General features: G+C 45.2%; 1 protein-coding gene across 5 annotated transcripts in view; it reads right to left on the bottom strand.

Annotated features, from left to right (window-relative positions):
• The window catches only part of LOC140899145 (discoidin domain-containing receptor 2-like), a 158714-nt gene that overhangs the window by 39782 nt on the left and 95972 nt on the right, over positions 1–22960 (bottom strand). For all 5 annotated transcript variants that reach the window (XR_012155234.1, XR_012155235.1, XM_073314065.1 and 2 more), the window contains exon 7: positions 11792–11978. Coding sequence is in view for 3 of the 5 variants with exons in the window: in XM_073314065.1 (XP_073170166.1) it covers positions 11792–11978 (187 nt within the window). In the remaining 2 variants the exon portion in view is untranslated. The remainder of the gene's footprint in view (positions 1–11791; positions 11979–22960) is intronic.

The following is a 22960-nucleotide window of genomic DNA, read 5'->3' as shown; positions in this document are numbered from 1 at the left end:
TAACAACAGCAGGGCCTGCGAGGGGAGTGCATGTGTTGGCCATGGCCAGTGGAGTTGGGGAGCTGACCCCAGCAGGCATAGATAAAGCTTCCTCATACAAAGGGCAGGTGGTAGCAAGGTGCTTCATGATGATGGCTTCCTCCGTGAAGCATCACACCAACACCCTGGAGGGAAGCAGGGAAGAGGATGACAGAAGCAGCAGCCATGTTTCATCCAGCCTGAATGCAACTGGTCCACAGGTGGACCACTCAAGGATACAGCTGGACAGGAACTGGCTACATCTAGAAGTACAGCAGCAAGCAGACCCAGAGCAAGAATGAGCAAACTGGGAGCAAGAGCAAACAAACCGGGGAAAACAGCATCAGCATGAGGAGAAAGAGAAGGAGGATCAAGGCCAGCACGAGGAGAAGCAGTGCCAACACAAGGAGAGGGAGAAGGACAAGGAGTGGCATTATCAGCTCGAGATGGAGACGGCACCAGCAGAATCCTAGTCCAGCTGGTGAAGCCAGACCCCATGTACCTGTCCTGGTGGGTGGCATAGATTCCAATTTACTTTCTCGCTTGAGGGAAGGTGGTGACATGGGAGTGTTTCTCAATGCTTTTGAAATGGGGTGTGAATTGAAGAAGGTGGGGCAGGAGGACCTGGTATGGTATCTGGCTCCATGACAGACAGTCAGGGACAAAGGCTTTGGACATTTTCTCTCTATGGACAGGGAGGACTATAAAGATTATAAGTGATGTAAACAAGTTTTGTTGCAAAACTTTAAACTGACCCGTGAAGTGTACAGGAGAAGGTTTAGAGAGTTCAGAAAAACAGGGGACACGACCTACGTTGAGGTTTCAATCCAAATTAGGGATTATGTAAGAAAATGGGGAATTGGTTGGGAGCGGGTTACCACGGTCGATGAGCCCTGAGAATTAGTGGGTTTAGAACAATTCTATAACTCTGCTACCCTGACCTAAAAACCTGGCTGAGAGACAGAAATCCCAGAGATGTAGCCACAGCTGGGAAATGGGCAGATCGGTATGCAGAAAATCGACCTGGGTTTGACAGAAAACCTAACAGAGATGGAATGGGATCAGAGGACAGGGATCAAGCCCAAGCCAAGACCCACAGCCAGGAGCAGGGAAACCACCTGAAAAGCCCTGGGACGGGTGGGAAAATGCAGTGCCCTATATGCGGCCAGTGGGGTCACTCTGCCTAGAATTGCCCAACCCACCCACTGAGGCCCAGTGCAGTGCTGGAAGGGGCAGCAGAGCCAGTCTCCAGGCAACCTAACGAGTGCAGCTGGCCTGTAGTAGGCTGTCTCATTGGCTACAGTCGCTGACTGGTGGGAAGAGTCAGCAGACCAGCTCTTAAGCCCAGCAGCCATGGCAGTGTGGTGACTGCTCAAAGCATTTGCCTATAGCTGCGTTGGTTCCTGCACCTGTTTGTTCCAGTCTTGTTCCAACCCCACGCCTGCCTCAGACCCAGCCTGCCTCCTGCCTTGGCCACAGCTTTGCCTCCCACCTTGCCTCACTCCAGGTAACCTGGCTTTGACCCTTTCAGCTCCTATTCTGGACTTCTGGCTCCGGCTCTGACTCTGAGCTCTGGCACCTAACTCCAGCTCTCACCCCCAGCTCTGACTCCAGACTTCTGACTCCAGCTCTGACCTCGGGCTCCAATTCCTGGCTACTGACTCCTGCTCCCACCAGTAGGCATGACTTCCCCTGTCCTGATCTCTGACAATCTGAGCAGCCATAAAAACACAAAAAATAAGGGAACTACAGCTCATACGGTGAGCATGGATCCAAGAAAGGCAAATATCTTTGTTGGAGATAGTGGGAGCCCTACAGACCTGCAAGCTCAAGCCGCGCTGCCTTCAGCTCTAGCCCCTGATTCCCATGAGCCCAAGCTCCCCCTGCCTGACAAGTTCAGCGGCAACGGTGACAAATTTTGTGGTTCCTAAATCAGTGTTGACTCCTATTTCAGCTATGCCTGCAGTCCCACCCTGCGTTACAGGTCCCGAGGAGAAGAGACCCATCAATAGTCTCAACCAGATCTGGATGGACCGAATGTGTATGGTGGGAACAGCATGGCTTGAGTCCATAAAGTTACCTGAGGCCCCGTAGTCAACCAGGGCCTCTAGAGGGATCTTCGAGCTTACCAATAGTCAAATTAATAGAGGTATTCAGAGTTGTGTCGGAAATTGACTTGGGAATCTTACTGCATTGGCTGTGGCCCATGGATCCTGGGAACTGCCGGAGGGGAAAGACGACCAGGCTGGCTCAGACCCCCTCCTAAGGGCTGGGGACCTGGCATTTCCTAGCCCCAGCTCCACCCGAGACTTTGCTGGACACATCAAGGCAAGATGGTTGGGGTCCTCACAATATAAGCACAAGCCTAAAGCCTGATGTTGGTTCTTCCCCAAGTCGGAGAGGTGCGGGCGAGCCTGGTGAGCTAGCATGAGCTCTGATGCCAGTCAAGACCTGTGTGTCTGGGATGTCAGGGGCACAGAGAATGGTGGCTTCTGGAAAAAAATTGATGTATGCTCACAACACCTCTCCATGAGGTGATCATCCGTTCTGATACACAATCCAATCAGATTGTCCAAACTGGATGGAGGTTCCACCCACGGAAGCTCATCCTTTATCTCCTCATTTAACCCCAAGAGGAAATGGCAGCACTGTGATGCCTCATTCCACCTGGTATCAGAAGCCAAACGATGAAATTCAGCAGCGTACTTGGCTATGGGCTGGCCTCCCTGATGTAAGGCCTGAAGGATTGCCTTGGGGGTCCGCATACAGTTGGCATCACCGAAGATGAATTCCTCTAATCATTGCAAGAGGGGGCTGGACTGTTCCAGGAGTGGAGAAGCCCAGGCCCAGGCCTCTCCAGTCAACAAACTTAAGATGAGCCCCAAACAGGCCTGGACTATGGGGAATGATATGTGGTGTAGAAGGAACAGGAGCTCACTTTGGTTCAGGAAATCCTCCCCCCCAAAACTTGTCCTGATCTCTAACCAACCTGTTGGGCAGCAGACTCCTCAGCTCTGTGAGGGGCAGAGTAGGAGGAGCCAGCAGAGCAACCTGCACTTGCAGAGGCAAGTTCTGTGGTTGCAGGGCAGTTATTTGCACCTCCAGGTTCTAGATGAAGTCCACCAGTTCTGCTGGCATTTTAGTAGCATCCATGTTAGCACCAAGAGCCCCTGGCCCCAATATTAAGGGTTCGCAATCTGTCAGCTGACCGGGATGGGGCAGTTTAGCTTAGTGGTGGGAGTGGAGGAAACTTGCCTTTGAGGCCACCAAGAAATCCTCCATTTTGGGCCAATTCATGCACTGCATTCATTAGCTGTCCTTGGCATCCCTGGCTCATCACCCATGATTCATGCATATGCTGGTGGTCAGGCACAGTATGCTTTGACTCTCCGTTTTGCTGACAATCCTGTTTCCCTAGAGCCGAGTGGGGACCAGTAACCCTTCAAGGTTTACTCAGTCCTCCAAAGAACTCAGAGACACAAAGAAAGGGTTCAAAAGCAACCCTGGCAACTCACTGAACTCCTCCAACAGCTCCTGTTAAATACCAACACTATGCTGATGTGTTCAACAAAAAGAAAGCCAACACTCTACCGCCACATCACAGCTACAACTGCTCCATGAACCTCCAGCCAGGGGTAGAGGTTCCCTTCAGGCGCATTTACTCTCTCTGAACCCAGAGTTACCTTGAAGAAAACCTGCAGAAGGGGTTCATTTGCCATTTCTATCAGGAGCCTGGATCTTCTTTGTGGCAGAGCTGGCTCCCTCTGGCCTTGTTTGGACTACCGAGCTCTGAACAAGATTACAATCCAATATTGGTTCTCCTTATCACTTATTAATGAGCTGTTCGAAAGACTTTGCTTTGACAAAGTCTTCACAAAGTTGAACATTCGCAGAGCTTATAACCTGATGCGGATCCAGAAAGGAGATGAACAGAAGACCACCTTCTGGACCAGGTACAGCCTCTTTGAACATTTGCTCATGCTGTTTGGGTTGTGCAATACCCCAGCAATTTCATAAATCCAGCATTTTATAAATGACATCCTTAGGGGCATGCTGGACCAATTTGTCATCAGTTACCTCGACGACATCCTTATTTTCTCAGAAAGTCAGGCCCTCCACAATCATCATATGCACAGTCTTGGAGAGACTCTGCCAAAACCACCTCTATGCAAATCTTGAGAAATGCAAGTTTGGTAGGGACAGAGTGGAATTCTTGGGCTATATCATCTTGCCTGAAGCACTCACCATGGACCCATGTAAGGTAGAAGCAGTATCTGACTGGGCCATACCCAAGACATACACAGGGTGCAGCAATTCCTAGGGTTCGGCAGTTTCTACAGGTGTTTTATTAAAGGATTCTCTAGCCTGGCTGCACCCATAAAGCCACTCTTGTAAAAGGGGGCCACGTTTGTTTGTTCCATGCTCCTCACTCAGATTTTGATTGACTGAAGAGGCATTCACTTCAGCATCCATCCTGCTTCACCCACTAAACCATTTAAGATAGAAGCCAATGCCTTGAATTTTGCCATAGGTGCAGTACTGTCTCAATATGTGGGCTCCAACAACCAATTCCATTCTTTTATTCTTGGAAGATAACCCCAGTGGAAAAAAATTACGTTATTTGTGACAAAGAACAATTATCAAGCTGGCTTTCGAGGAGTAGCACCACCTCCTCGAAGGAGCCTGATTCCTGGTCCAAGTTCTGACGGATCACAAGAACCTGGAATACCTACAAACTGCTAGACACCTTAACCAATGCTAGATCTGCTGGTCCCTCTTCTGCACTAGCTTGGTAATTTATCACCTAGGGATGAGAAACGGGAAAGCGGATGCCCTATCCCACAAAAATGAATCTCTCAAATCTGGTGAAGAGAACTCTGCCACCATGCTCAAGGTATCCAACTTTGTCAATGGGACAATCAACAACAGTCTGACATCCTCCAGCCACGCCCTGCTCCCCAGTGACCCTGACTTGCTCCCCAGTGACCCTGACATGACATGTGTTTATCCAACCTGACTCTTGATTTCAGATTAGAGAACAGCCTTCTCTATTGTACAGGTTGTATTTATGTTCTGGAGGAACAACCTAGCCTTCAGGTACTGAAATTATGGCACAATTCGCCTCTTGCAGGCTATTTTGTCCAATTCAAGTCCTGGAATCTGGTCTCGAGGAGCTTCTGATGGCCAGGCCTACGAGCTTACATCAAAGATTATATAAGGTCCTGCAGCCTTTTCGTCTGTACCAAGAACCCATGATCAAAACCCCTAAGTCTCCTCCAGCCTCTGCCCACACTTCCACAGCCTTGGTCTTCTATGGACTTCATTGTAGAACTGCCATGCTCCCAGGGACAGCTGGTAATCCTGGTGGCCATCAACCTCCTAACAAAGAGGAGTACTTCATTCCATGCTGAACTGTTCCTACTGCATTCATTAGTTGTCCTTGGCATCCCTGGCTCATGACCCATGATTCATACATCTGCTGGTGGTCAGGCACAGTACGCTTTGACTCTCTGTTTTGCTGACAATCCTGTTTCCCTAGAGCTGAGTGGGGACGAGGGAGACAGCTCAGCTCTGCGTGGAAAATGTTTTCCACTACCCCGGGTTATCGACAGGTATTTTGGATCAAGAACCCAATTCTGGTGGGAATTTCTCAGACTACTTGCCATCGAGTCCCTCGCCTCAGCCACCTAATACCCACAGACTAACATGCAAACAGAGAGGGTCAAACAAATCATGGAGAAGTATCTTTACTGCTTTCTGAGTTACCACCGGGATGACTGGCTCCCGCTGCTGAGCTCTGCTGAATTTGCATATAACAATGTAATCCACACCTTGACCCATATCCCATTCTTTGCTAACTATGGCTTTCACCCCCGTTTCAATCCAGACTTACCCATGAGTTCCCTAGTACCGGATGCTGCAGATTTAGCCTCCCACTTACACTGGGTGCATAAGAACTCAAGAAATACTTGCAGTCTGCCAAAGAATCCTATAAACACCTCACGGAAGAAGACCATCAGGCTGCCCCCAATCTGGCCATAGGGGACAAGGTGCAGATCTCTGCCCAGAACTTAAATCGAGCCACCCATCCACCAAACTAGACTACCAATATCTAGGCCTCTTCAAGTTTATAGATTGGGTAAACCTAGTGGCCTTCAGGTAACAGATTACAAGTCCTTGAAGATATACCCCTTCTTTCACATATCATTTTTAAAGCCTTACACTGAGAACCCATATCCAAACCACTCCAACCCGCCACTGCCACCCATAACAGTCTGCAGACAAGAGTATTGGTCCACTGAATCTTCAACTCTAGATGAGTTGGGGGAGGGCCCTAGTTCCTGGTGGACTAGGAAGGCTACAGTATGGACAGGCAATCTTGGGAACCAGTAGACAACATCCAACCTCAAAGCATTTTCCCAGAGCTGTGTTGGTTCCTGAACCTGCTTGTTCCCAGCCCTGCTCCCGCCTTGGACTCAGCCTTGCCTCACTCCAAGTAACCCGACTCTGACCCTCAGCTCCTATTCCTGACTACTGACTCCTGTGCTAACCTCTAGGAACGACCACCCATGTCCTGGTCTCTGACACAGCTCAAATACTTCCAACTCCAGGGAATGCCAAGGGTGTTAATTGGCTGTGAATTACAGCTACTTGGCCAATTAACACCCTCAGAGCCCCCTGGAGTCCTGTGTACACTGCCAGTGCAAACTGAGGTCATCCTATGTCGTCTAAAAAACAGGAGAACTTAGCACAACCTCAACTCGCAAAGGCAGCATACACATGGTCAAATACTTCGGGCTCCAGAGAACTGGGGGTGGGGTGTTAATTGGGTGTGAACTACACCTAAGTGGCCAATTAACATCTCTTGCTTTCCCTGAAGTCCAAAGTACTTGATCATGTACATTTGCCCTGACTGACTAAACCTCTGGAGGGAGATGGCATCTAATGTCCATGCTGAGCCATTCACATCCCATACCACTGTGCAGACTTCCTATGTTTAGTCTGTGGAAGAGAAGAATGAGGGGGGATTTGATAGCTGCTTTCAACTACCTGAAAGGGAGTTCCAAAGAGGATGGATCTAGACTGTTCTCAGTGGTAGCAGATGACAGAATGAGGAGTCATGGTCTCAAGTTGCAGTGGGGGAGGTTTAGGTTGGATATTAGGAAAAACTTTTTCACTAGGGGGGTGGTGAAACACTGGAATGGGTTACTTAGGGGGGTGGTGGAGTCTCCTTCCTTAGAAGTTTTTAAGGTCAGGTTTGACAAAGCCCTGGTTGGGATGATTTAGTTGGGGATTGGTCCTGCTTTGAGCAGGGGGTTGGATTAGATGACCTCCTGAGGTCCCTTCCAACACTGATATTCTATGATTCTATTGCACCCTGCTGGGGGCAGATCCAACAGATTGCCAGGGGGAGCAGAAGGTGGTAGTTACTGGGGGGACATTCATTGGATGGAGAGATACTGGGCATAGATGCAGACATTGCAGTGAAAACACCAGCTTAGTGTGCAGTGACACTAGAGAGAAAACTGTGAGGATACCTAAAGAATGGGACAGGAAATAATAATATATAATTTATATAATGTCATTATGTAAAATGGTATGATGCCCTTCCCTGGAAAACTGTTCAGTACCAGTCACCCTGTCTTGGAAAGATACAGCAGAAAAGAAGGGTCCAGTGACAGGTGATGAGATCCCAACACAAATCATTCCTCCCAGTGTGCATTACTTGGCATTTGTCAGCACTGAATGTCACCCCTCATTGTGATGCCCATTCACCGTCCTCTCAGTCTCCCCTAGTCTTGACTTACTTAAATTTTCCCATCTGACTGTTCACCCCTTTTCTACACAATTAATTAATATACTAAACAACACCGATGCTAGTACCAGATTCTGTTAATTTAGCTCATCTTTCTTAATCTTTCTTTCAAAGTAGCAGCTGTGTTAGTCTATTCGCAAAAAGAAAAGGAGATTTATATACATAGAGAACATGAAACAATGAGTGTTACCATACACACTGTAACGAGAGTGATCACTTAAAGTGAAAAGAAAAGGAGTACTTGTGGCACCTTAGAGACTAACCAATTTATTTGAGCATAAGCTTTCGTGAGCTACAGCTCACTTCATCGGATGCATACTGTGGAAACTGTATGCTGTAGCTCACGAAAGCTTATACTCAAATAAATTGGTTAGTCTCTAAGGTGCCACAAGTCCTCCTTTTCTTTTTGCGAATACAGACTAACACGGCTGTTACTCTGAAACCTGACACTTAAAGTGAGCTATTACCAGCAGGAGAGCAGCAGGGGCGGGGGGGGGAGGGGGTGTGACGGACAGACGGGACCTTTTGTAGTGATAATCAAGGTGGGCCATTTCCACCAGTTGACAAGAACGTATGAGGAACAGTGGGGGTGGGAGGGAATAAACATGGGGAAATAGTTTTACTTTGTGTAATGACCCATCCACTCTCAGTCTCTATTCAAGCCTAAGTTAATTGTATCCAGTTTGCAAATTAATTCCAATTCAGCAGTCTCTCGTTGGAGTCTGTTTTTGAAGTTTTTTTGTTGAAGAATTGCAACTTTCAGGTCTGTAATCGAGTGACCAAAGAGATTGAAGTGTTCTCCAACTGGTTTTTGAATGTTATAATTCTTGACGTCTGATTTGTGTCCATTTATTCTTTTACATAGAGACTGTCCAGTTTGGCCAAGGTACATGGCACAGGGGCATTGCTGGCACATGATGGCATATATCACATTGGTAGATGTGCAGGTGAACGAGTCTCTGATAGTGTGGCTGATGTGATTAGGCCCTATGATGATGTCCCCTGAATAGATATGTGGACAGAGTTGGCAACGGGCTTTGTTGCAAGGATAGTTTCCTGGGTTAGTGGTTCTGTTGTGTGGTGTGTGGTTGCTGGTGAGTATTTGCTTCAGGTTGGGGGGCTGTCTGTAAGCAAGGACTGGCTTGTCTCCCAAGATCTGTGAGAGTGATGGGTCGTCCTTCAGGATAGGTTGTAGATCCTTGATGCTGCACTGGAGAGGTTTTAGTTGGGGGCTGAAGGTGATGGCTAGTGGCGTTCTGTTACTTTCTTTGTTGGGCCTGTCCTGTAGTAGGTGACTTCTGGGTACTCTTCTGGCTCTGTCAATCTGTTTCTTCACTTCAGCAGGTGGGTATTGTAGTTGTAAGAATGCTTGATAGAGATCTTGTAGGTATTTATCTCTGTCTGAGGGGTTGGAGCAAATGCTGTTGTATCGTAGAGCTTGGCTGTAGACAATGGATCGTGTGGTGTGGACTGGATGAAAGCTGGAGGCATGTAGGTAGGAATAGCAGTCAGTAGGTTTCCGGTATAGGGTGGTGTTTATGTGGCCATCGCTTATTAGCACCGTAGTGTCCAGGAAGTGGATCTGTTGTGTGGACTGGTCCAGGCTGAGGTTGATGGTGGGATAGAAAGAGACTGGGAGTGGATGGTTCATTACACAAAGTAAAACTATTTCCCCATGGAGTACTAGTGGCACCTTAGAGACTAACCAATTTATTCGAGCATAAGCTCTCATGAGCTACAGCTCACTTCATCCGATGCATCCGATGAAGTGAGCTGTAGCTCACGAAAGCTTATGCTCAAATAAATTGGTTAGTCTCTAAGGTGCCACTAGTACTCCTTTTCTTTTTGCTAATACAGACTAACACGGCTGCTACCCTGAAACCTATTTCCCCATGTTTATTCCCCCCCTCACTCCCCACTGTTCCTCAGACATTCTTGTCAACTACTGGAAATGGCCCACCTTGATTATCACTTCAAAAGTCCCGTTTCCCGCCCCCCGCCCCCCCCCCGCTCTCCTGCTGGTAATAGCTCACCTTAAGTGATCACTCTCGTTACAGTGTGTATGGTAACACCCATTGTTTCATGTTCTCTGTGTATAAAGAAAAGGAGTACTTGTGGCACCTTAGAGACTAACCAATTTATTTGAGCATGAGCTTTCGTGAGCTACAGCTCACTTCATCGGATGCATACCGTGGAAACTGCAGCAGACTTTATATATACACAGAGAATATGAAACAATACCTCCTCCCACCCCACTGTCCTGCTGGTAATAGCTTATCTAAAGTGATCATCAGGTGGGCCATTTCCAGCACAAATCCAGGTTTTCTCACCCTCCACCCCCCCACACAAATTCACTCTCCTGCTGGTGATAGCCCATCCAAAGTGACAACTCTTTACACATTGAGTTGTCACTTTGGATGGGCTATCACCAGCAGGAGAGTGAATTTGTGTGCGGGGGTGGAGGGTGAGAAAACCTGGATTTGTGCTGGAAATGGCCCACCTGATGATCACTTTAGATAAGCTATTACCAGCAGGACAGTGGGGTGGGAGGAGGTATTGTTTCATATTCTCTGTGTATATATAAAGTCTGCTGCAGTTTCCACGGTATGCATCCGATGAAGTGAGCTGTAGCTCACGAAAGCTCATGCTCAAATAAATTGGTTAGTCTCTAAGGTGCCACAAGTACTCCTTTTCTTTTTGCGAATACAGACTAACACGGCTGTTACTCTGAAACCTGTCTATGTATAAAATCTCCCCACTGTATTTTCCACTGAGGGATAGCTCAGTGGTTTGAGCTTTGGCCTGCTAAAGTCAGGATTGTGAGTTCAATCCTTGAAAGGGCCATTTAGGGATCCAGGGCAAAAATTGGGGATTGGTCCTGCTTTGAGCAGGGGGTTGAACTAGATGACCCCCTGAGGTCCCTTCCAACCCTGATATTCTATGATTCTATGAATGCATCCGATGAAGTGAGCTGTAGCTCACGAAAGCATATGCTCAAATAAATTTGTTAGTCTCTAAGGTTCCACAAGTCCTCCTTTTCTTTTTGCTTAATCTTTCTGTTTGTTTACTATCTCTTAGCCAGTTTTTAACTCATGACAGAACTTGACCTCTCACCTTTCACAAATGACAACTTGTACGGGACTTTCCCAACGGCTGTTTGAAAACACAAATAAACTGCTCCTTTTTTAGCAAGTATTTTACTGGCACTCTCAAAGTACCATAGGAGACAGGAGAGGCATGTCTCTCCTTAACAGGAGCTGTATTTCCTCTGTCATGTCATGGTAATCTAGGCACACTATATCTCTGTCTTTAATTATTGTTTCAACCAATTTTCCTGATATTGAAGTAAGGCTCATTGGTGTATAAATCCTGGCATGAACCCAGCTCCTTTTCTAAATGTAGGTACTTTTGCTATCTTACAATTCTGTGCTATAGTATCTTATTTTAATGAGCGATTGCATATATTTTTTAGCAGCTAGGCAGCTTTGTTCTTAAGTTCTAAGTTCTTTCAGAATTCCTGGCGGTACAACTTCTGTCCTGGGAACTTGTTTCTCTTTAATTTAACAATTTGTTCTAGGGATTCCTTTTTCTCCTGTCTGTATCGGAGGATGTCTGGTATATTACTTGGTATGTTTCTGTACCTTCACTGAGTGGAAGTGGCTTTTAGAATCACATTTCCAGTGAGAAAACTTGCATTTGCAAGTTCAAAATATTCTCTAAAATTCGCTTCAAATTAGCTGTTTCTACAAATATTTCTGCCCATAAAGTAATTCATTGCGACAGACTAAAGGCCACAAACAAACAGAGCCAGAGGCAATGCAACTGCTTATTGAAATAAACACTGAACAGAACACGCATGGCGATATCAGTCCAGAACCAGAATGCCGAGGAGACTCTGGGACCCTGTGTGCCACACAGACAAAGCCAAGATCTGGGGAGATGGGAAGACTGCAGTACCTTCATAGAGGTGAAGTTCCTCTGCCGGTCAAACTGAAACTCCATTTCGACAAAACCTGTGCTGAAGCTCTCATTCTTCCAGCCGACATAGTCATACCCTGGCCACACACGGTACTGGTGACTCTGTGTGAAATCGTCCAGTCCCAGTACACCATCTGTTAGCTGGCCCAGACCTCCATACAAATGCCTAGCAAGAAATGGCTCATGGTTAGACAGAGCACCAGAGAAGAGAGAGAACAGAATCATAGACTCTTCCGGGTTTGACCGGACCTCTACTCCTCTCTTGGTACTGAGAAAGGATTGATTTCATTATACCTACGACACCCTGGAGAGATGAGTACCTAGTTCCAGTCCCGACTGTCTCCTGAATGTTCCCAGCCACTCCTTGACCCACGGCAGCTTTTTCCGTTTTGAGGGACAATGAGAACCCTTTTCTCTAATCCTGCATGTGAAGATGTAGCCAAGCGGCCAGTGCAAAAGCAAAGATTGGAGAAGGTATTACTGGGCTCAGAGTCTTTCCAGAGTCTGTCAAGCCCCTTTGTGATCAGAACATAAGCAGCTCAGGAACATAAATAGGCAGTTTTCTCTTGCTGAGTGGTTTAGGCAGGGCCAAGCCCAGCACTGGATAAGGCCAGCAGTTTGTGTGCTGATCTGAACCATTTGCCAGTGAGAGCAAAACACAGCCATGGACAACTCTTGAGAAAGAAAACGGAGATTCTCAAAAGGGACATTTCAGTTCCACCAAATAGGTGGGGCTCAATCCTGGGATTTTTGCCACTGAGCTGTGGAGGGGGCCGTGTGGAGCTGCCTGCCCAGGGACAGTGCTGGGGAAACTGTCACAGGAAGGCTGCTCCTCTCATTGGGCTGGCACAGACTGTTCTCTCTGGTGCACCGGCTCTTGTGGACCCTGCCTGCTCCCCTCCCCTGGGAGAGCAGGAGTAAACAGTCCCTGTGCGCCACCGGGCAGATTGGGCCAGGGCAGTTACCGTGGAGACCCTTGTGCAGACGTGTGAAAGGGGAGTCTTTTGCCTGCCCCTGTGCACCTGAGCAAGGAACCTCCAAATCCAGCCTGTAGACAGAACACACCCAAACTCTGACTCTCTTGAGAGATGGTGGCTTTGGATTTGGGCAGGACTTTCCAGGGCACCTTAGTTAACCTCTTAGACAGAAGAGCCCCAATGGAATGAGGATAACATACTTCAGACATTTCGCTCCTGCAGGCTATTCTAATGTTCTGGAAACCCTTAATAGAGTTTCAGTGTCAAACAGTATGGGCCTGATTGTGTCTCCTTGATCTGTGCATGGAACTCACCTGTGCGTGGAAGGGGATCACCAACCTCCATGGCAATTTTTCAGACTAATAGTTTATTTGCTGAAAAATGCACTTGCAGTCAACCCAAAACCATTTGTGACTTTGACATGAAGGAGGAGCTGATAGGGCACTTACTTGCGATGTGGGGACCCAGATCTGAATGATTGCTCAGGAGCAGGGATTTGAACCCCTATGTCCCTCCCCATGTAAGTATCCTAACTGCTGGGCTATCCTGAGGACAGATTCTTATCTTATCTGATTAGGAGGACAGATTCTTATCCTTTCTCTTTGGATAACTGAACTGTCAGACTTTAACATCTCTCTATTCAGGACTTGCAAACTGAGATTTTTTTCAGAGCCTTTTATCTTATCCAAATTTCAGCAGGTTTTCACAGGGACGGACAGAAAAAGGCATTTCGCTGGCATGAGGGTGACCCAGTGGCAAAATCTCATGCCCTGCTCTACAGCATGGAAGCTCTAGAACCTCTCAATGAAATGGCTGTAAGACGTTTTTAACATGTGCAAAACAACGTATTTTTCCTTAATTTCATTCTTGGAAGCAGCTGAACTGTTTTTCCTGAAACTTAAAAAAAAAAAAAAAATCAGCCTGAAACAGACACCCTGCACAGAAAATTTCAGCCAGAACTGTTCAAGTTTGGCAAAGTTAGAACAAACTGAAAACAGGGTCTTATAATAGGAAGATTCTCTATATCCTAGTAAGGAGGGAAGGACGGAAGTTGATAAAGCACAGGTAGGAAGTGAAGAGAAGTCAAATGAAAAAGAGTCCCATTCAGTTTCATCACATAATGGCAGACAGATGACAAATTTCATAAGATACAAATGCTAGAAGTCTAAACACTAAGATGAGTGAACTTGAGTGCCTCGTATTAAATGAGTGGAACAATGATAATCAATGGGACACAGTAATACCAGGGTACAAAATACATGGGAATGACAGAGTAGGTCATACTGGTGGGGGCGTGACACTATATGTGAAAGAAAGCATACAGTCAAAGAAAGTAAAAATCTTAAATGAATCAAATTGTTCTATAGAATTTCTAGAGACAGAAATTCCATGCTTGAATAATAAGCATATATCAGTGGAGATATACTAGCAATCGCTTGACCAGGATAATGATGGTAATTGTGAAATGCTCCAAGAGATTAGATGCTATACAAAATAGAAAACTCAATAATAGTGGAGGATTTCAACTATCCCCATATTGACTGGCTACGTATCGTCCCAGGATAGGATGCAGAGATAAAATTTATTGACACCATCAATGACTGTTTCTTGGAGCAGCTAGTCCTGGAACCCACAAGAGGAGAGGCAATTCTTGATTTAGCCCTAAGTGGAGCACAGGATCTGATCTAAGAAGTCAAGATAGCTGAACCGCTTGGTAATAGTGACCATAATAATTAAATTTAACATCCTGGTTGAGGGAAACACCAAAGAATCCCATCACAGTAGCATTTAACTTCAGAAAGAAGAACTACACAAAAATGAGGAAGCTAGTTAAACAAACAGAAATTAAAAGGTATAGTCCCCAAAGTGAAACGCCTACAAGGTGCATGGAAACTTTTAAAAAACATAATAGATACTCAGATTAAATGTATACCCCAAATTTAAAAAGAACATTGTAAGAGGACCAAAAAAGTGCCACCATAGCTAAACAATAAAATAAAAGAAATGGTTAGAGGCAAAAAGGCATCCTTTAAAAATTGGAAGTTAAATCCTACTGAGGAAAATAGAAAGGAGCAAGTCAAGTGTAAAAGTATAATTAGGAAGGGCAAAAAAGAATTTGAAGAGCAACTAGCCAAAGGCTCAAAAACAAACAGCAAAAAAAAAGTTTAAGTACATCAAAATCAGGGAGCCTGTGACAATCGAGGTTAGAAAAGAGCACTCAAGGAAAATAAGGCCATTGTGGAGAAGCTAAATTAATTATTTTCATGAGTCTTCACTGCAGAGGTTGTGAGGGAGATTCCCACACTTGAGCCATTATTTTTAGGTGACTAATCTGAGGAACTGTCCCAGTTTGAGGTGTCAATAGAGGAAGTTTTGGAACAAATAGATAAATTAAACAGTAATAAGTCACCAGATCCAGATGGGATTCACCCAACAGTTCTGAAGGAACTCAAATATAAAATTGCAGGCATGTGGCATGTAACCTATCATGTGGCATGTAACCTAACCTAACTGTGGCATGTAACCTATCATTTAAATCAGCTTCTGTACCAGATGACTGGAGGACAGGTAATGTGATGCCAATTTTTAAAAAAGGCTCCAGAGGCAATTCTGGCAATTACAGGCCAATAAGCCTAACTTCAGTACCAGGCAAATTTGTTGAAACTACAGTAAAGAACAGAATTATCAGACACATAGATTAACTTGATTTGTGGGGAAGAGTCAACATGGCTTTTGTGAAGGGCAATCATGCCTCACCAATCTATCAGAATTCTTTGAGGGGGTCAACAAACAGGTGGACAAAGGTGATCCAGTGGATATAGTGTACCTGGACTTTCAGAAAGCCATTGACAAGGGCCCTCACCAAAGGCTCTTAAGCAAAGGAAGCAGACATGGGATAAGAGGGAAGGTCCTCTCATGGATCAGTAACTGGTTAAAAAACAGAAAACAAAGGATAGGTATAAATGGTCAGTTTTCAGAATGGAGAGATGTAAATAGTGGTGTCCCCCAGGGGTCTGTACTAGAACCAGTGCTGTTCACCATATTCATAAATGATCTGGAAAAAGGGGTGAACAGTGAGGTTGCAAAATTTCAGACAATGCAAAATTACTCAAGATAGTTAAGTTCAAAGCAGACTGTGAAGAGTTACAAAGGGATCTCACTAAACTGAATGACTGGGCAACAAAATGGCAGATGCAATTCAATGTTGATAAATGCAAAGTAATGCACATTTGAAAACATAATCCCAATTACACATACAAAATGATGTCTAACTTTGCTGTTACCAATCAAGAAAGAGATCTTGGAGACATTGTGGATAGTTCTCTGAAAACATCTGCCCAATGTGCAGCAGCAGTCTAAAAAGCTAACAGAGTGTTAGGAACCATTAGGAAAGGGATAGATAATAAGATAGAAAATACCATACTATCACTATATAAACCCATGGTACTCCCACAAGTTGAATACTGCAAGCAGTTTTGGTTGCCCCATCTCAAAAAAGATATTAGAATTGGAATAGGTACAGAGAATGGCAATAAAAATTATTAAGGGTATGGAACATATTCCGTATGAGGAGAGATTAAAAAGAGTGGGACTTTTCAGCTTGGAAAAGAGATGACTAAGAGGGGACATGATGGAGGTCTGTAAAACTGTGATTGGTGTGGAGAAAGTAAATAAGGAAGTGTTATTTACTCCTTCACATAACCAGGGGTCACTCAATGAAATTAATAGGCAGCAGGTTTAAAACAAACATAAGGAAGTACTTCTTCACACAACACACAGTCAACCTGTGGAACTCGTTGCCAGAGGACGTTGTGAAGCCCAAAACTATTACAGGGTTCAAAAAAGAACTATATAAGTTTATCCAGGATAGGTCCATCAGTGGCTATTAACCAAGACGGTCAGAGATGCAACCCTAAGCTCTGGGTTTCCCTAGCCTCTGTTTGCCAGAAGCTGAGAGTGGCGGACAGGGGATGGATCACTTGTTAATTGCCCTGTTCATTCCCTCTGAGGAATCTGGCACTGACCACTGTAGGAAGACAGGATACAAGGCTAGATGGATCATTGATCTGACACAGTTCTTAAGCATGTTCTTAAGCACGGTGGTAAAAGCCACTCTGCCAGAGTGGGAATTCTCCTTCATGGAAAGCATGGAAACATAACAGCTTTCCTGGATCACGGTGGCTACTCTTTTTACATAATGAGCATCCTTCTATGATAACCCCAATATCCCAGATCATGCCAAGCCATTGCTCTGGCCTTGGGTCTCAGCATGTCTTGGTGCACCTCATGAAATCCTCTATGGACTTCACTATTATCCCTCAGATACTACGATGATGGGCAGTGATATAAAACCCACAGAGAGAGAGAGAGAGAGAGAGAGAGAGATGTAATTGAGAATTTCTTTTTCTGGCACTCAGGAATGACTACCATTCCTCTACCAAAGAGAAGTCCTGCTCCTTCATAAGCCAGGGACATCATCCTTCTTTTCTCTTGGCCAAGTCATTACTGTCAGCACTACTTGGAGCTGCGAATCTCCTTTAGTGACTCCTCCCAGCCTGACAGCATATATCCGTCTCTCCTCTGCAAATGAGTCTCCCTTTTCTGGAGGGGATTCGACCGTTACTGTGACCATCGTCTCCACCAGGATCCTCAGCCTGCATGGGTGTATTGTACTATGAGCCTCTGCTTCTGAAGCTCCAGAAACATTCTCCACAGGTGTGCTAACGGATGGCTTCCTAAAAGGTGCCTCCAAAGGCTTGTGATCAGTTTGAATTAGGACTGTTATTGCTGAAAGTGAACTAATGAAACTTTCTCAATGCATACAAAGCTGCAAGCAACTCTTTCCCACTCTCTGCTTAGCTTTGTTCTGCAGTATTAAGCTCTTGTGAGAGATCTGCTACTGGCTTGGCTTTCTTGTATTAAACCTGCTCTCAACCCATTTTTCAAGGCATAAAACTTGAGAATTGAGAACTGTTGGGGTGTGGAAGGGGACTGGGTTACTGGAATCTAGAAACTTCTAGAAGGTAAGCAGGGGCAAGATAATATAATTCTACACCAAGAGGGCTGACTCTTTTTATTTGCCAGTCTTCATTGCTGAAGTCACTGGATAATTGTTTCTCATTCTAAATGTAGTAAATGTGAATGCTACAGATCAATACTGCTAATGGGTGACTAGTATGTAGGGCTCGGTTCTGTCACCCGTACTTACCCTGAGTTGTATTTTACTCTGGCATAACTCACACGAGAGGTCACGCTCAGATTGGATGAGCTTCTGAAGTCAAGGATCCCCTGGTGATGGTGCATATTGGCACTAATGACACTGCATCATGGGATAACTCATAGATTATAGATAACAGCAGGGAACTGAGAAGGGTACTGAAGAAGAAGCTAATGAGCTAATTCAGTTCAAACTGAATGGAAGGATTAACAAAAATAAATCTGCAACTAGGGTTTTTGATTTCAAAAGGGCTGACTTTCAAAAATTAAGGAAATTTGTTAGGGAAGTGGATTGGACTGAAGAATTTATGGGTTTAAAGGTAGAGGAGGCCTGGGATTATTTTAAATTAAAGCTGCAGAAGCTATCGGAAGCCTGCATCCCAAGAAAGGGGAAAAAATTCATAGGCAGGAGTTGTAGACCAAGCTGGATGAGCAAGCATCTTAGAGAGGTAATTAAGAAAAAGCAGAAAGCATATAGGGAGTGGAAGAAGGGAGGGATCAGTAAGGAAAGCTACCTTATTGAGGTCAGAATATGTAGGGATAAAGTGAGACAGGCTAAAAGTCAAGTAGAGTTGGACCTTGCAAAGGGAATTAAAACCAATAGTAAAAGGTTCTATAGTCATATAAATAGGAAGAAAACAAAGAAAGAAGAAGTGGGACCGCTAAAAACTGAGGATGGAGTGGAGGTCAAGGATAATCTAGGCATGGCCCAATATCTAAACAAATACTTTGCCTCAGTCTTTAATAAGACTAAAGAGGATCTTAGGGATAATGGTAGCATGATAAATGGGAATGAGGATATGGAGGTAGACATCACCATATCTGAGGTAGAAGCGAAACTCAAACAGCTTAATGGGACTAAATCGGGGGGCCCAGATAATCTTCATCCAAGAATATTAAAAGAATTGGCACAAGAAATTGCAAGCCCATTAGCAAGAATTTTTAATGAATCTGTAAACTCAGGGGTTGTACCGTATGATTGGAGAATTGCTAACATAGTTCCTGTTTTTAAGAAAGGGAAAAAAAGTGATCCAAGTAATTATAGGCCTGTTAGTTTGACATCTGTAGTATGCAAGGTCTTGGAAAAAATTTTGAAGGAGAAGGTAGTTAAGGACATTGAAGTCAATGGTAAATGGGACAAAATACAACATGGTTTTACAAAAGGTAGATCGTGCCAAACCAACCTGATCTCCTTCTTTGAGAGAGTAACAGATTTTTTAGATAAAGGAAACGCAGTGGATCTAATTTACTTAGATTTTAGTAAGGCGTTTGATACTGTGCCACATGGGGAATTATTAGTTAAATTGGATAAGATGGGCATCAATAGGAAAATTGAAAGGTGGATAGGGAATTGGTTAAAGGGGAGACTACAACGGGTCCTACTGAAAGGTGAACTGTCAAGTTGGAGGGAGGTTACCAGTGGAGTTCCTCAAGGATCAGTTTTGGGACCAATCTTATTTAATCTTTTTATTACTGACCTGGGCACAGAAAGTGGGAGTGTGCTAATAAAGTTTGCAGATGATACAAAGCTGGGAGGTATTGCTAATTTAGAGAAGGACAGGGATACCCTACAGGAGGATCTGGATGACCTTGTAAACTGGAGTAATAGGAATAGGATGAAATTTAATAGTGAGAAGTGTAAGGTCATGCATTTAGGGATTAATAACAAGAATTTTAGTTATAAGCTAGGGACGCATCAACTAGAAGTAACGGAGGAGGAAAAGGACCTTGGAGTATTGGTTGATCATAGGATGACTATGAGCTGCCAATGTGATATGGCTGTGAAAAAAGCTAATGTCGTCTTGGGATGCATCAGGAGAGGTATTTCCAGTAGGGATAAGGAGGTTTTAGTACCGTTATATAAGGCACTGGTGAGACCTCACCTGGAATACTGTGTGCAGTTCTGGTCTCCCATGTTTAAGAAGGATGAATTCAAACTGGAACAGGTACAGAGAAGGGCTACTAGGATGATCCGAGGAATGGAAAACTTGTCTTATGAAAGGAGACTCAGGGAGCTTGGCTTGTTTAGCCTAACTAAAAGAAGGTTGAGGGGAGATATGATTGCTCTCTATAAATATATCAGAGGGATAAATACCAGAGAGGGAGAGGAATTATTTAAACTCAATACCAATGTGGACACAAGAACAAATGGATATAAACTGGCCACTAGGAAATTTAGATTAGAAATTAGGCGAAGGTTTCTAACCATCAGAGGAGTGAAGTTTTGGAATAGCCTTCCGAGGGAAGTAGTGGGGGCAAAAGATCTATCTTGCTTTAAGATTAAACTCGATAAGTTTATGGAGGAGATGGTATGATGGGATAACATGGTTTTGGTAATTAAATATTCATGGTAAATAGGCCTAATGGCCTGTGATGGGTTTTTAGATGGGGTAAGATCCAAGTTACCCGGGAAAGAATTTTCTGTAGTATCTGGCTGATGAATCTTGCCCATATGCTCAGGGTTTAGCTGATCGCCATATTTGGGGTCGGGAAGGAATTTTCCTCCAGGGCAGACTGGAAGGCCCTGGAGGTTTTTCGCCTTCCTCTGTAGCATGGGGCACGGGTCACTTGCTGGAGGATTCTCTGCTCCTTGAGGTCTTCAAACTACAATTTGAGGACTTCAATAGCACAGATATAGGTGTGAGGTCTTTTTTAGGAGTGGTGGGTGAAATTCTGTGGCCTGCATTGTGCAGGAGGTCAGACTAGATGATCATAATGGTCCCTTCTGACCTAAATATCTATGAATCTATGAATCTAAGAAGAATGTCCAAACCATGTTCTCAGAGATTGTACCTGTCCCGTGAGCAAAGGAAGGCAGAACATTCTGGAAGTGAACCACAGGCTGTGAAGTGGTGTAGGGTAAAGTAGAGTAACATTGGTCCTTCTTCTACAGGAAGAGGGGGCTGTACAGTGTGGATGGCCTCAATCTCAGTAGAAGGGGAACCAATCTCTGCAGGACAGGCTAGCTTGCTTAGTCAGGAGGGCGTTATAGTAATAGCAAATGGGGAGGATGAACAGAGGGAAGATATGAGGACTTAGCTCAAAATGGAGATTTGAGAACAACATTACTCAAGAAGCACACAGACATGAAGAGAAGAAATTAATTGCCTACACATCACTGCTAGGAACCTGCGTAACAAACCAGATGAGTTGGAATTGCTTGTTTATGAGCATAAATTCAATCTAGTTGGTATAACTGAAACCCGGTGGAAAGATTCACATGACTGGAAAGTTAAAATCAATGGTTATAACTATGCTTGGCAGATTTTTTTTTTAAAATTTTGATGGATAATATCAATTTTTATTTTTAAGCATTTTAAATTTTTTTAATCTATTTAGATGTTCACAGTTGCAGGAAATTATGGGGGATCAGACAATAATTATTTAATGATAGCAGATGTTGAGATTCAAAAAATTAAAGCTTTGTAACCATTAAAGCAGAAATTGTCAACATCACAGGGTAAAAATATCCAAAGTAAATATCTTAAATCAAACTGATGGGGTGTTTACCACACACTTGCCCAGAAAGAGTTAATGAAGACTGAGAAGGGGGCTAATTAACACCACATGCCACAGCTGAGGGGAATCAAGTGGCTAAGTAATCCCATGACTGAGTCAGGCAGCCCAGCTGAGGAGGAATGAGCTGGGCTGGGGCTATAAAGACAGGGAATTGGAAGCAGAGGCGTGGTTGGGAAACTCTGCAGTAGCTCCCTGAGAGAAGGGAGGTGCTTTTGGGCTAGCAAACCCGGGGGGGGGGGGGTAAACCAGGAAGGTAGGGTAGGGCTCAGGGAAAGGCAGTAAAGTCTAGAAGGGAACAAACCTTGACTGCTAGCTAGAGGATCCCTGAGCTGGAACCTGGAGTAGAGGGCGGGCCTGGGTTCCCCTACAGGCCACTGCAGGAATGGCATCATGGGGCAGTGATTGAGACTGCTCATGTGCAGAGAGACTTTGAAAGACTTTGGTACCCTGGAAGGGGAAAATGCATAGACTTGCCGGAGGTCTTGTGCTGTGAGAGAAGGGCTGCAGACCCAGAGAGAGAGGTGGAGAGACAGCATGTAAACGCGGGAAGGGGCGCTGACCTTGCGAGCTATTCCCCACCGTGACCAGGAGGAGGTGTCATCCTAGCGGCGAGTGAAGTGCCCCGTCACAGTTGGTGGAGAATGCGGGCAATGATGGTTGCCCTGATACAAGGGGAGTCTGAAAGACTGTGCAGGAGATTGCCCCTGATAGAACGGGAGTGTGAGAGACTCACAGACGGTTTGAGACAGCCGCCCCTGATAGAAGGGCAGTGGGAAAAGCTGTAGAAGAGACACTTGAGGCAAAGGGACAATGGAGCTGACATGTGCAGAGGCCTTCTTTGCGAAGGGCAGGTGTACCCTCCCAGGCTGGACCATTGAGCTGCCACCCACTGTCCACTGCTACCACCTGATCTCCTCAATGCCAGTGCAGGTCTAGCCAGACCCCCAAGTTGTAACCCTGAGGTGCCAATGGTGGTTAGACAACCTCCGTCCTAGAAGTGGCTGTAGTTAGCATTACCTCTGTCTTGCCTGGACTGAGCCTCAACCATGCCCCAACCTCTGGACCCTCCCTGGCAGAAAGCCACTCACAGCAGTTCCCTCCACTCCCCCATGGAGCAGCAGATGCGTTAGCAATGTTAGTGATCGACAGTAGCAAAGGGAACTGACATATCTAATAGCGCAAGCAGGGAGACCTGATCACTGTCCATTGCTAGGAGATCACTCACCAACGCAATAAATGCAGCCTCGGAGTCAAATCCAGGTCTGTACCCAGCCTGACAAGGGTCAGAGGGCTCTGACGCAGACAAGTACTGTGAGAGCTGTGTCACCACAACTCTCTCCACCCTTTTAACCAAAAGGGGAAGGCAAAAACCTAGACAATAGCTGGTCATATAACAACAGGTGTATGCAGACCCACTTCATCCCGCCGCCTCCAG

This window comes from Lepidochelys kempii, chromosome 16 (assembly GCF_965140265.1).
Source record: "Lepidochelys kempii isolate rLepKem1 chromosome 16, rLepKem1.hap2, whole genome shotgun sequence".
Lineage (NCBI taxonomy): Eukaryota > Metazoa > Chordata > Testudines > Cheloniidae > Lepidochelys > Lepidochelys kempii.
Note: the sequence above shows the minus strand (reverse complement) of the source record. Positions and strands in the feature narration are given on the sequence as shown.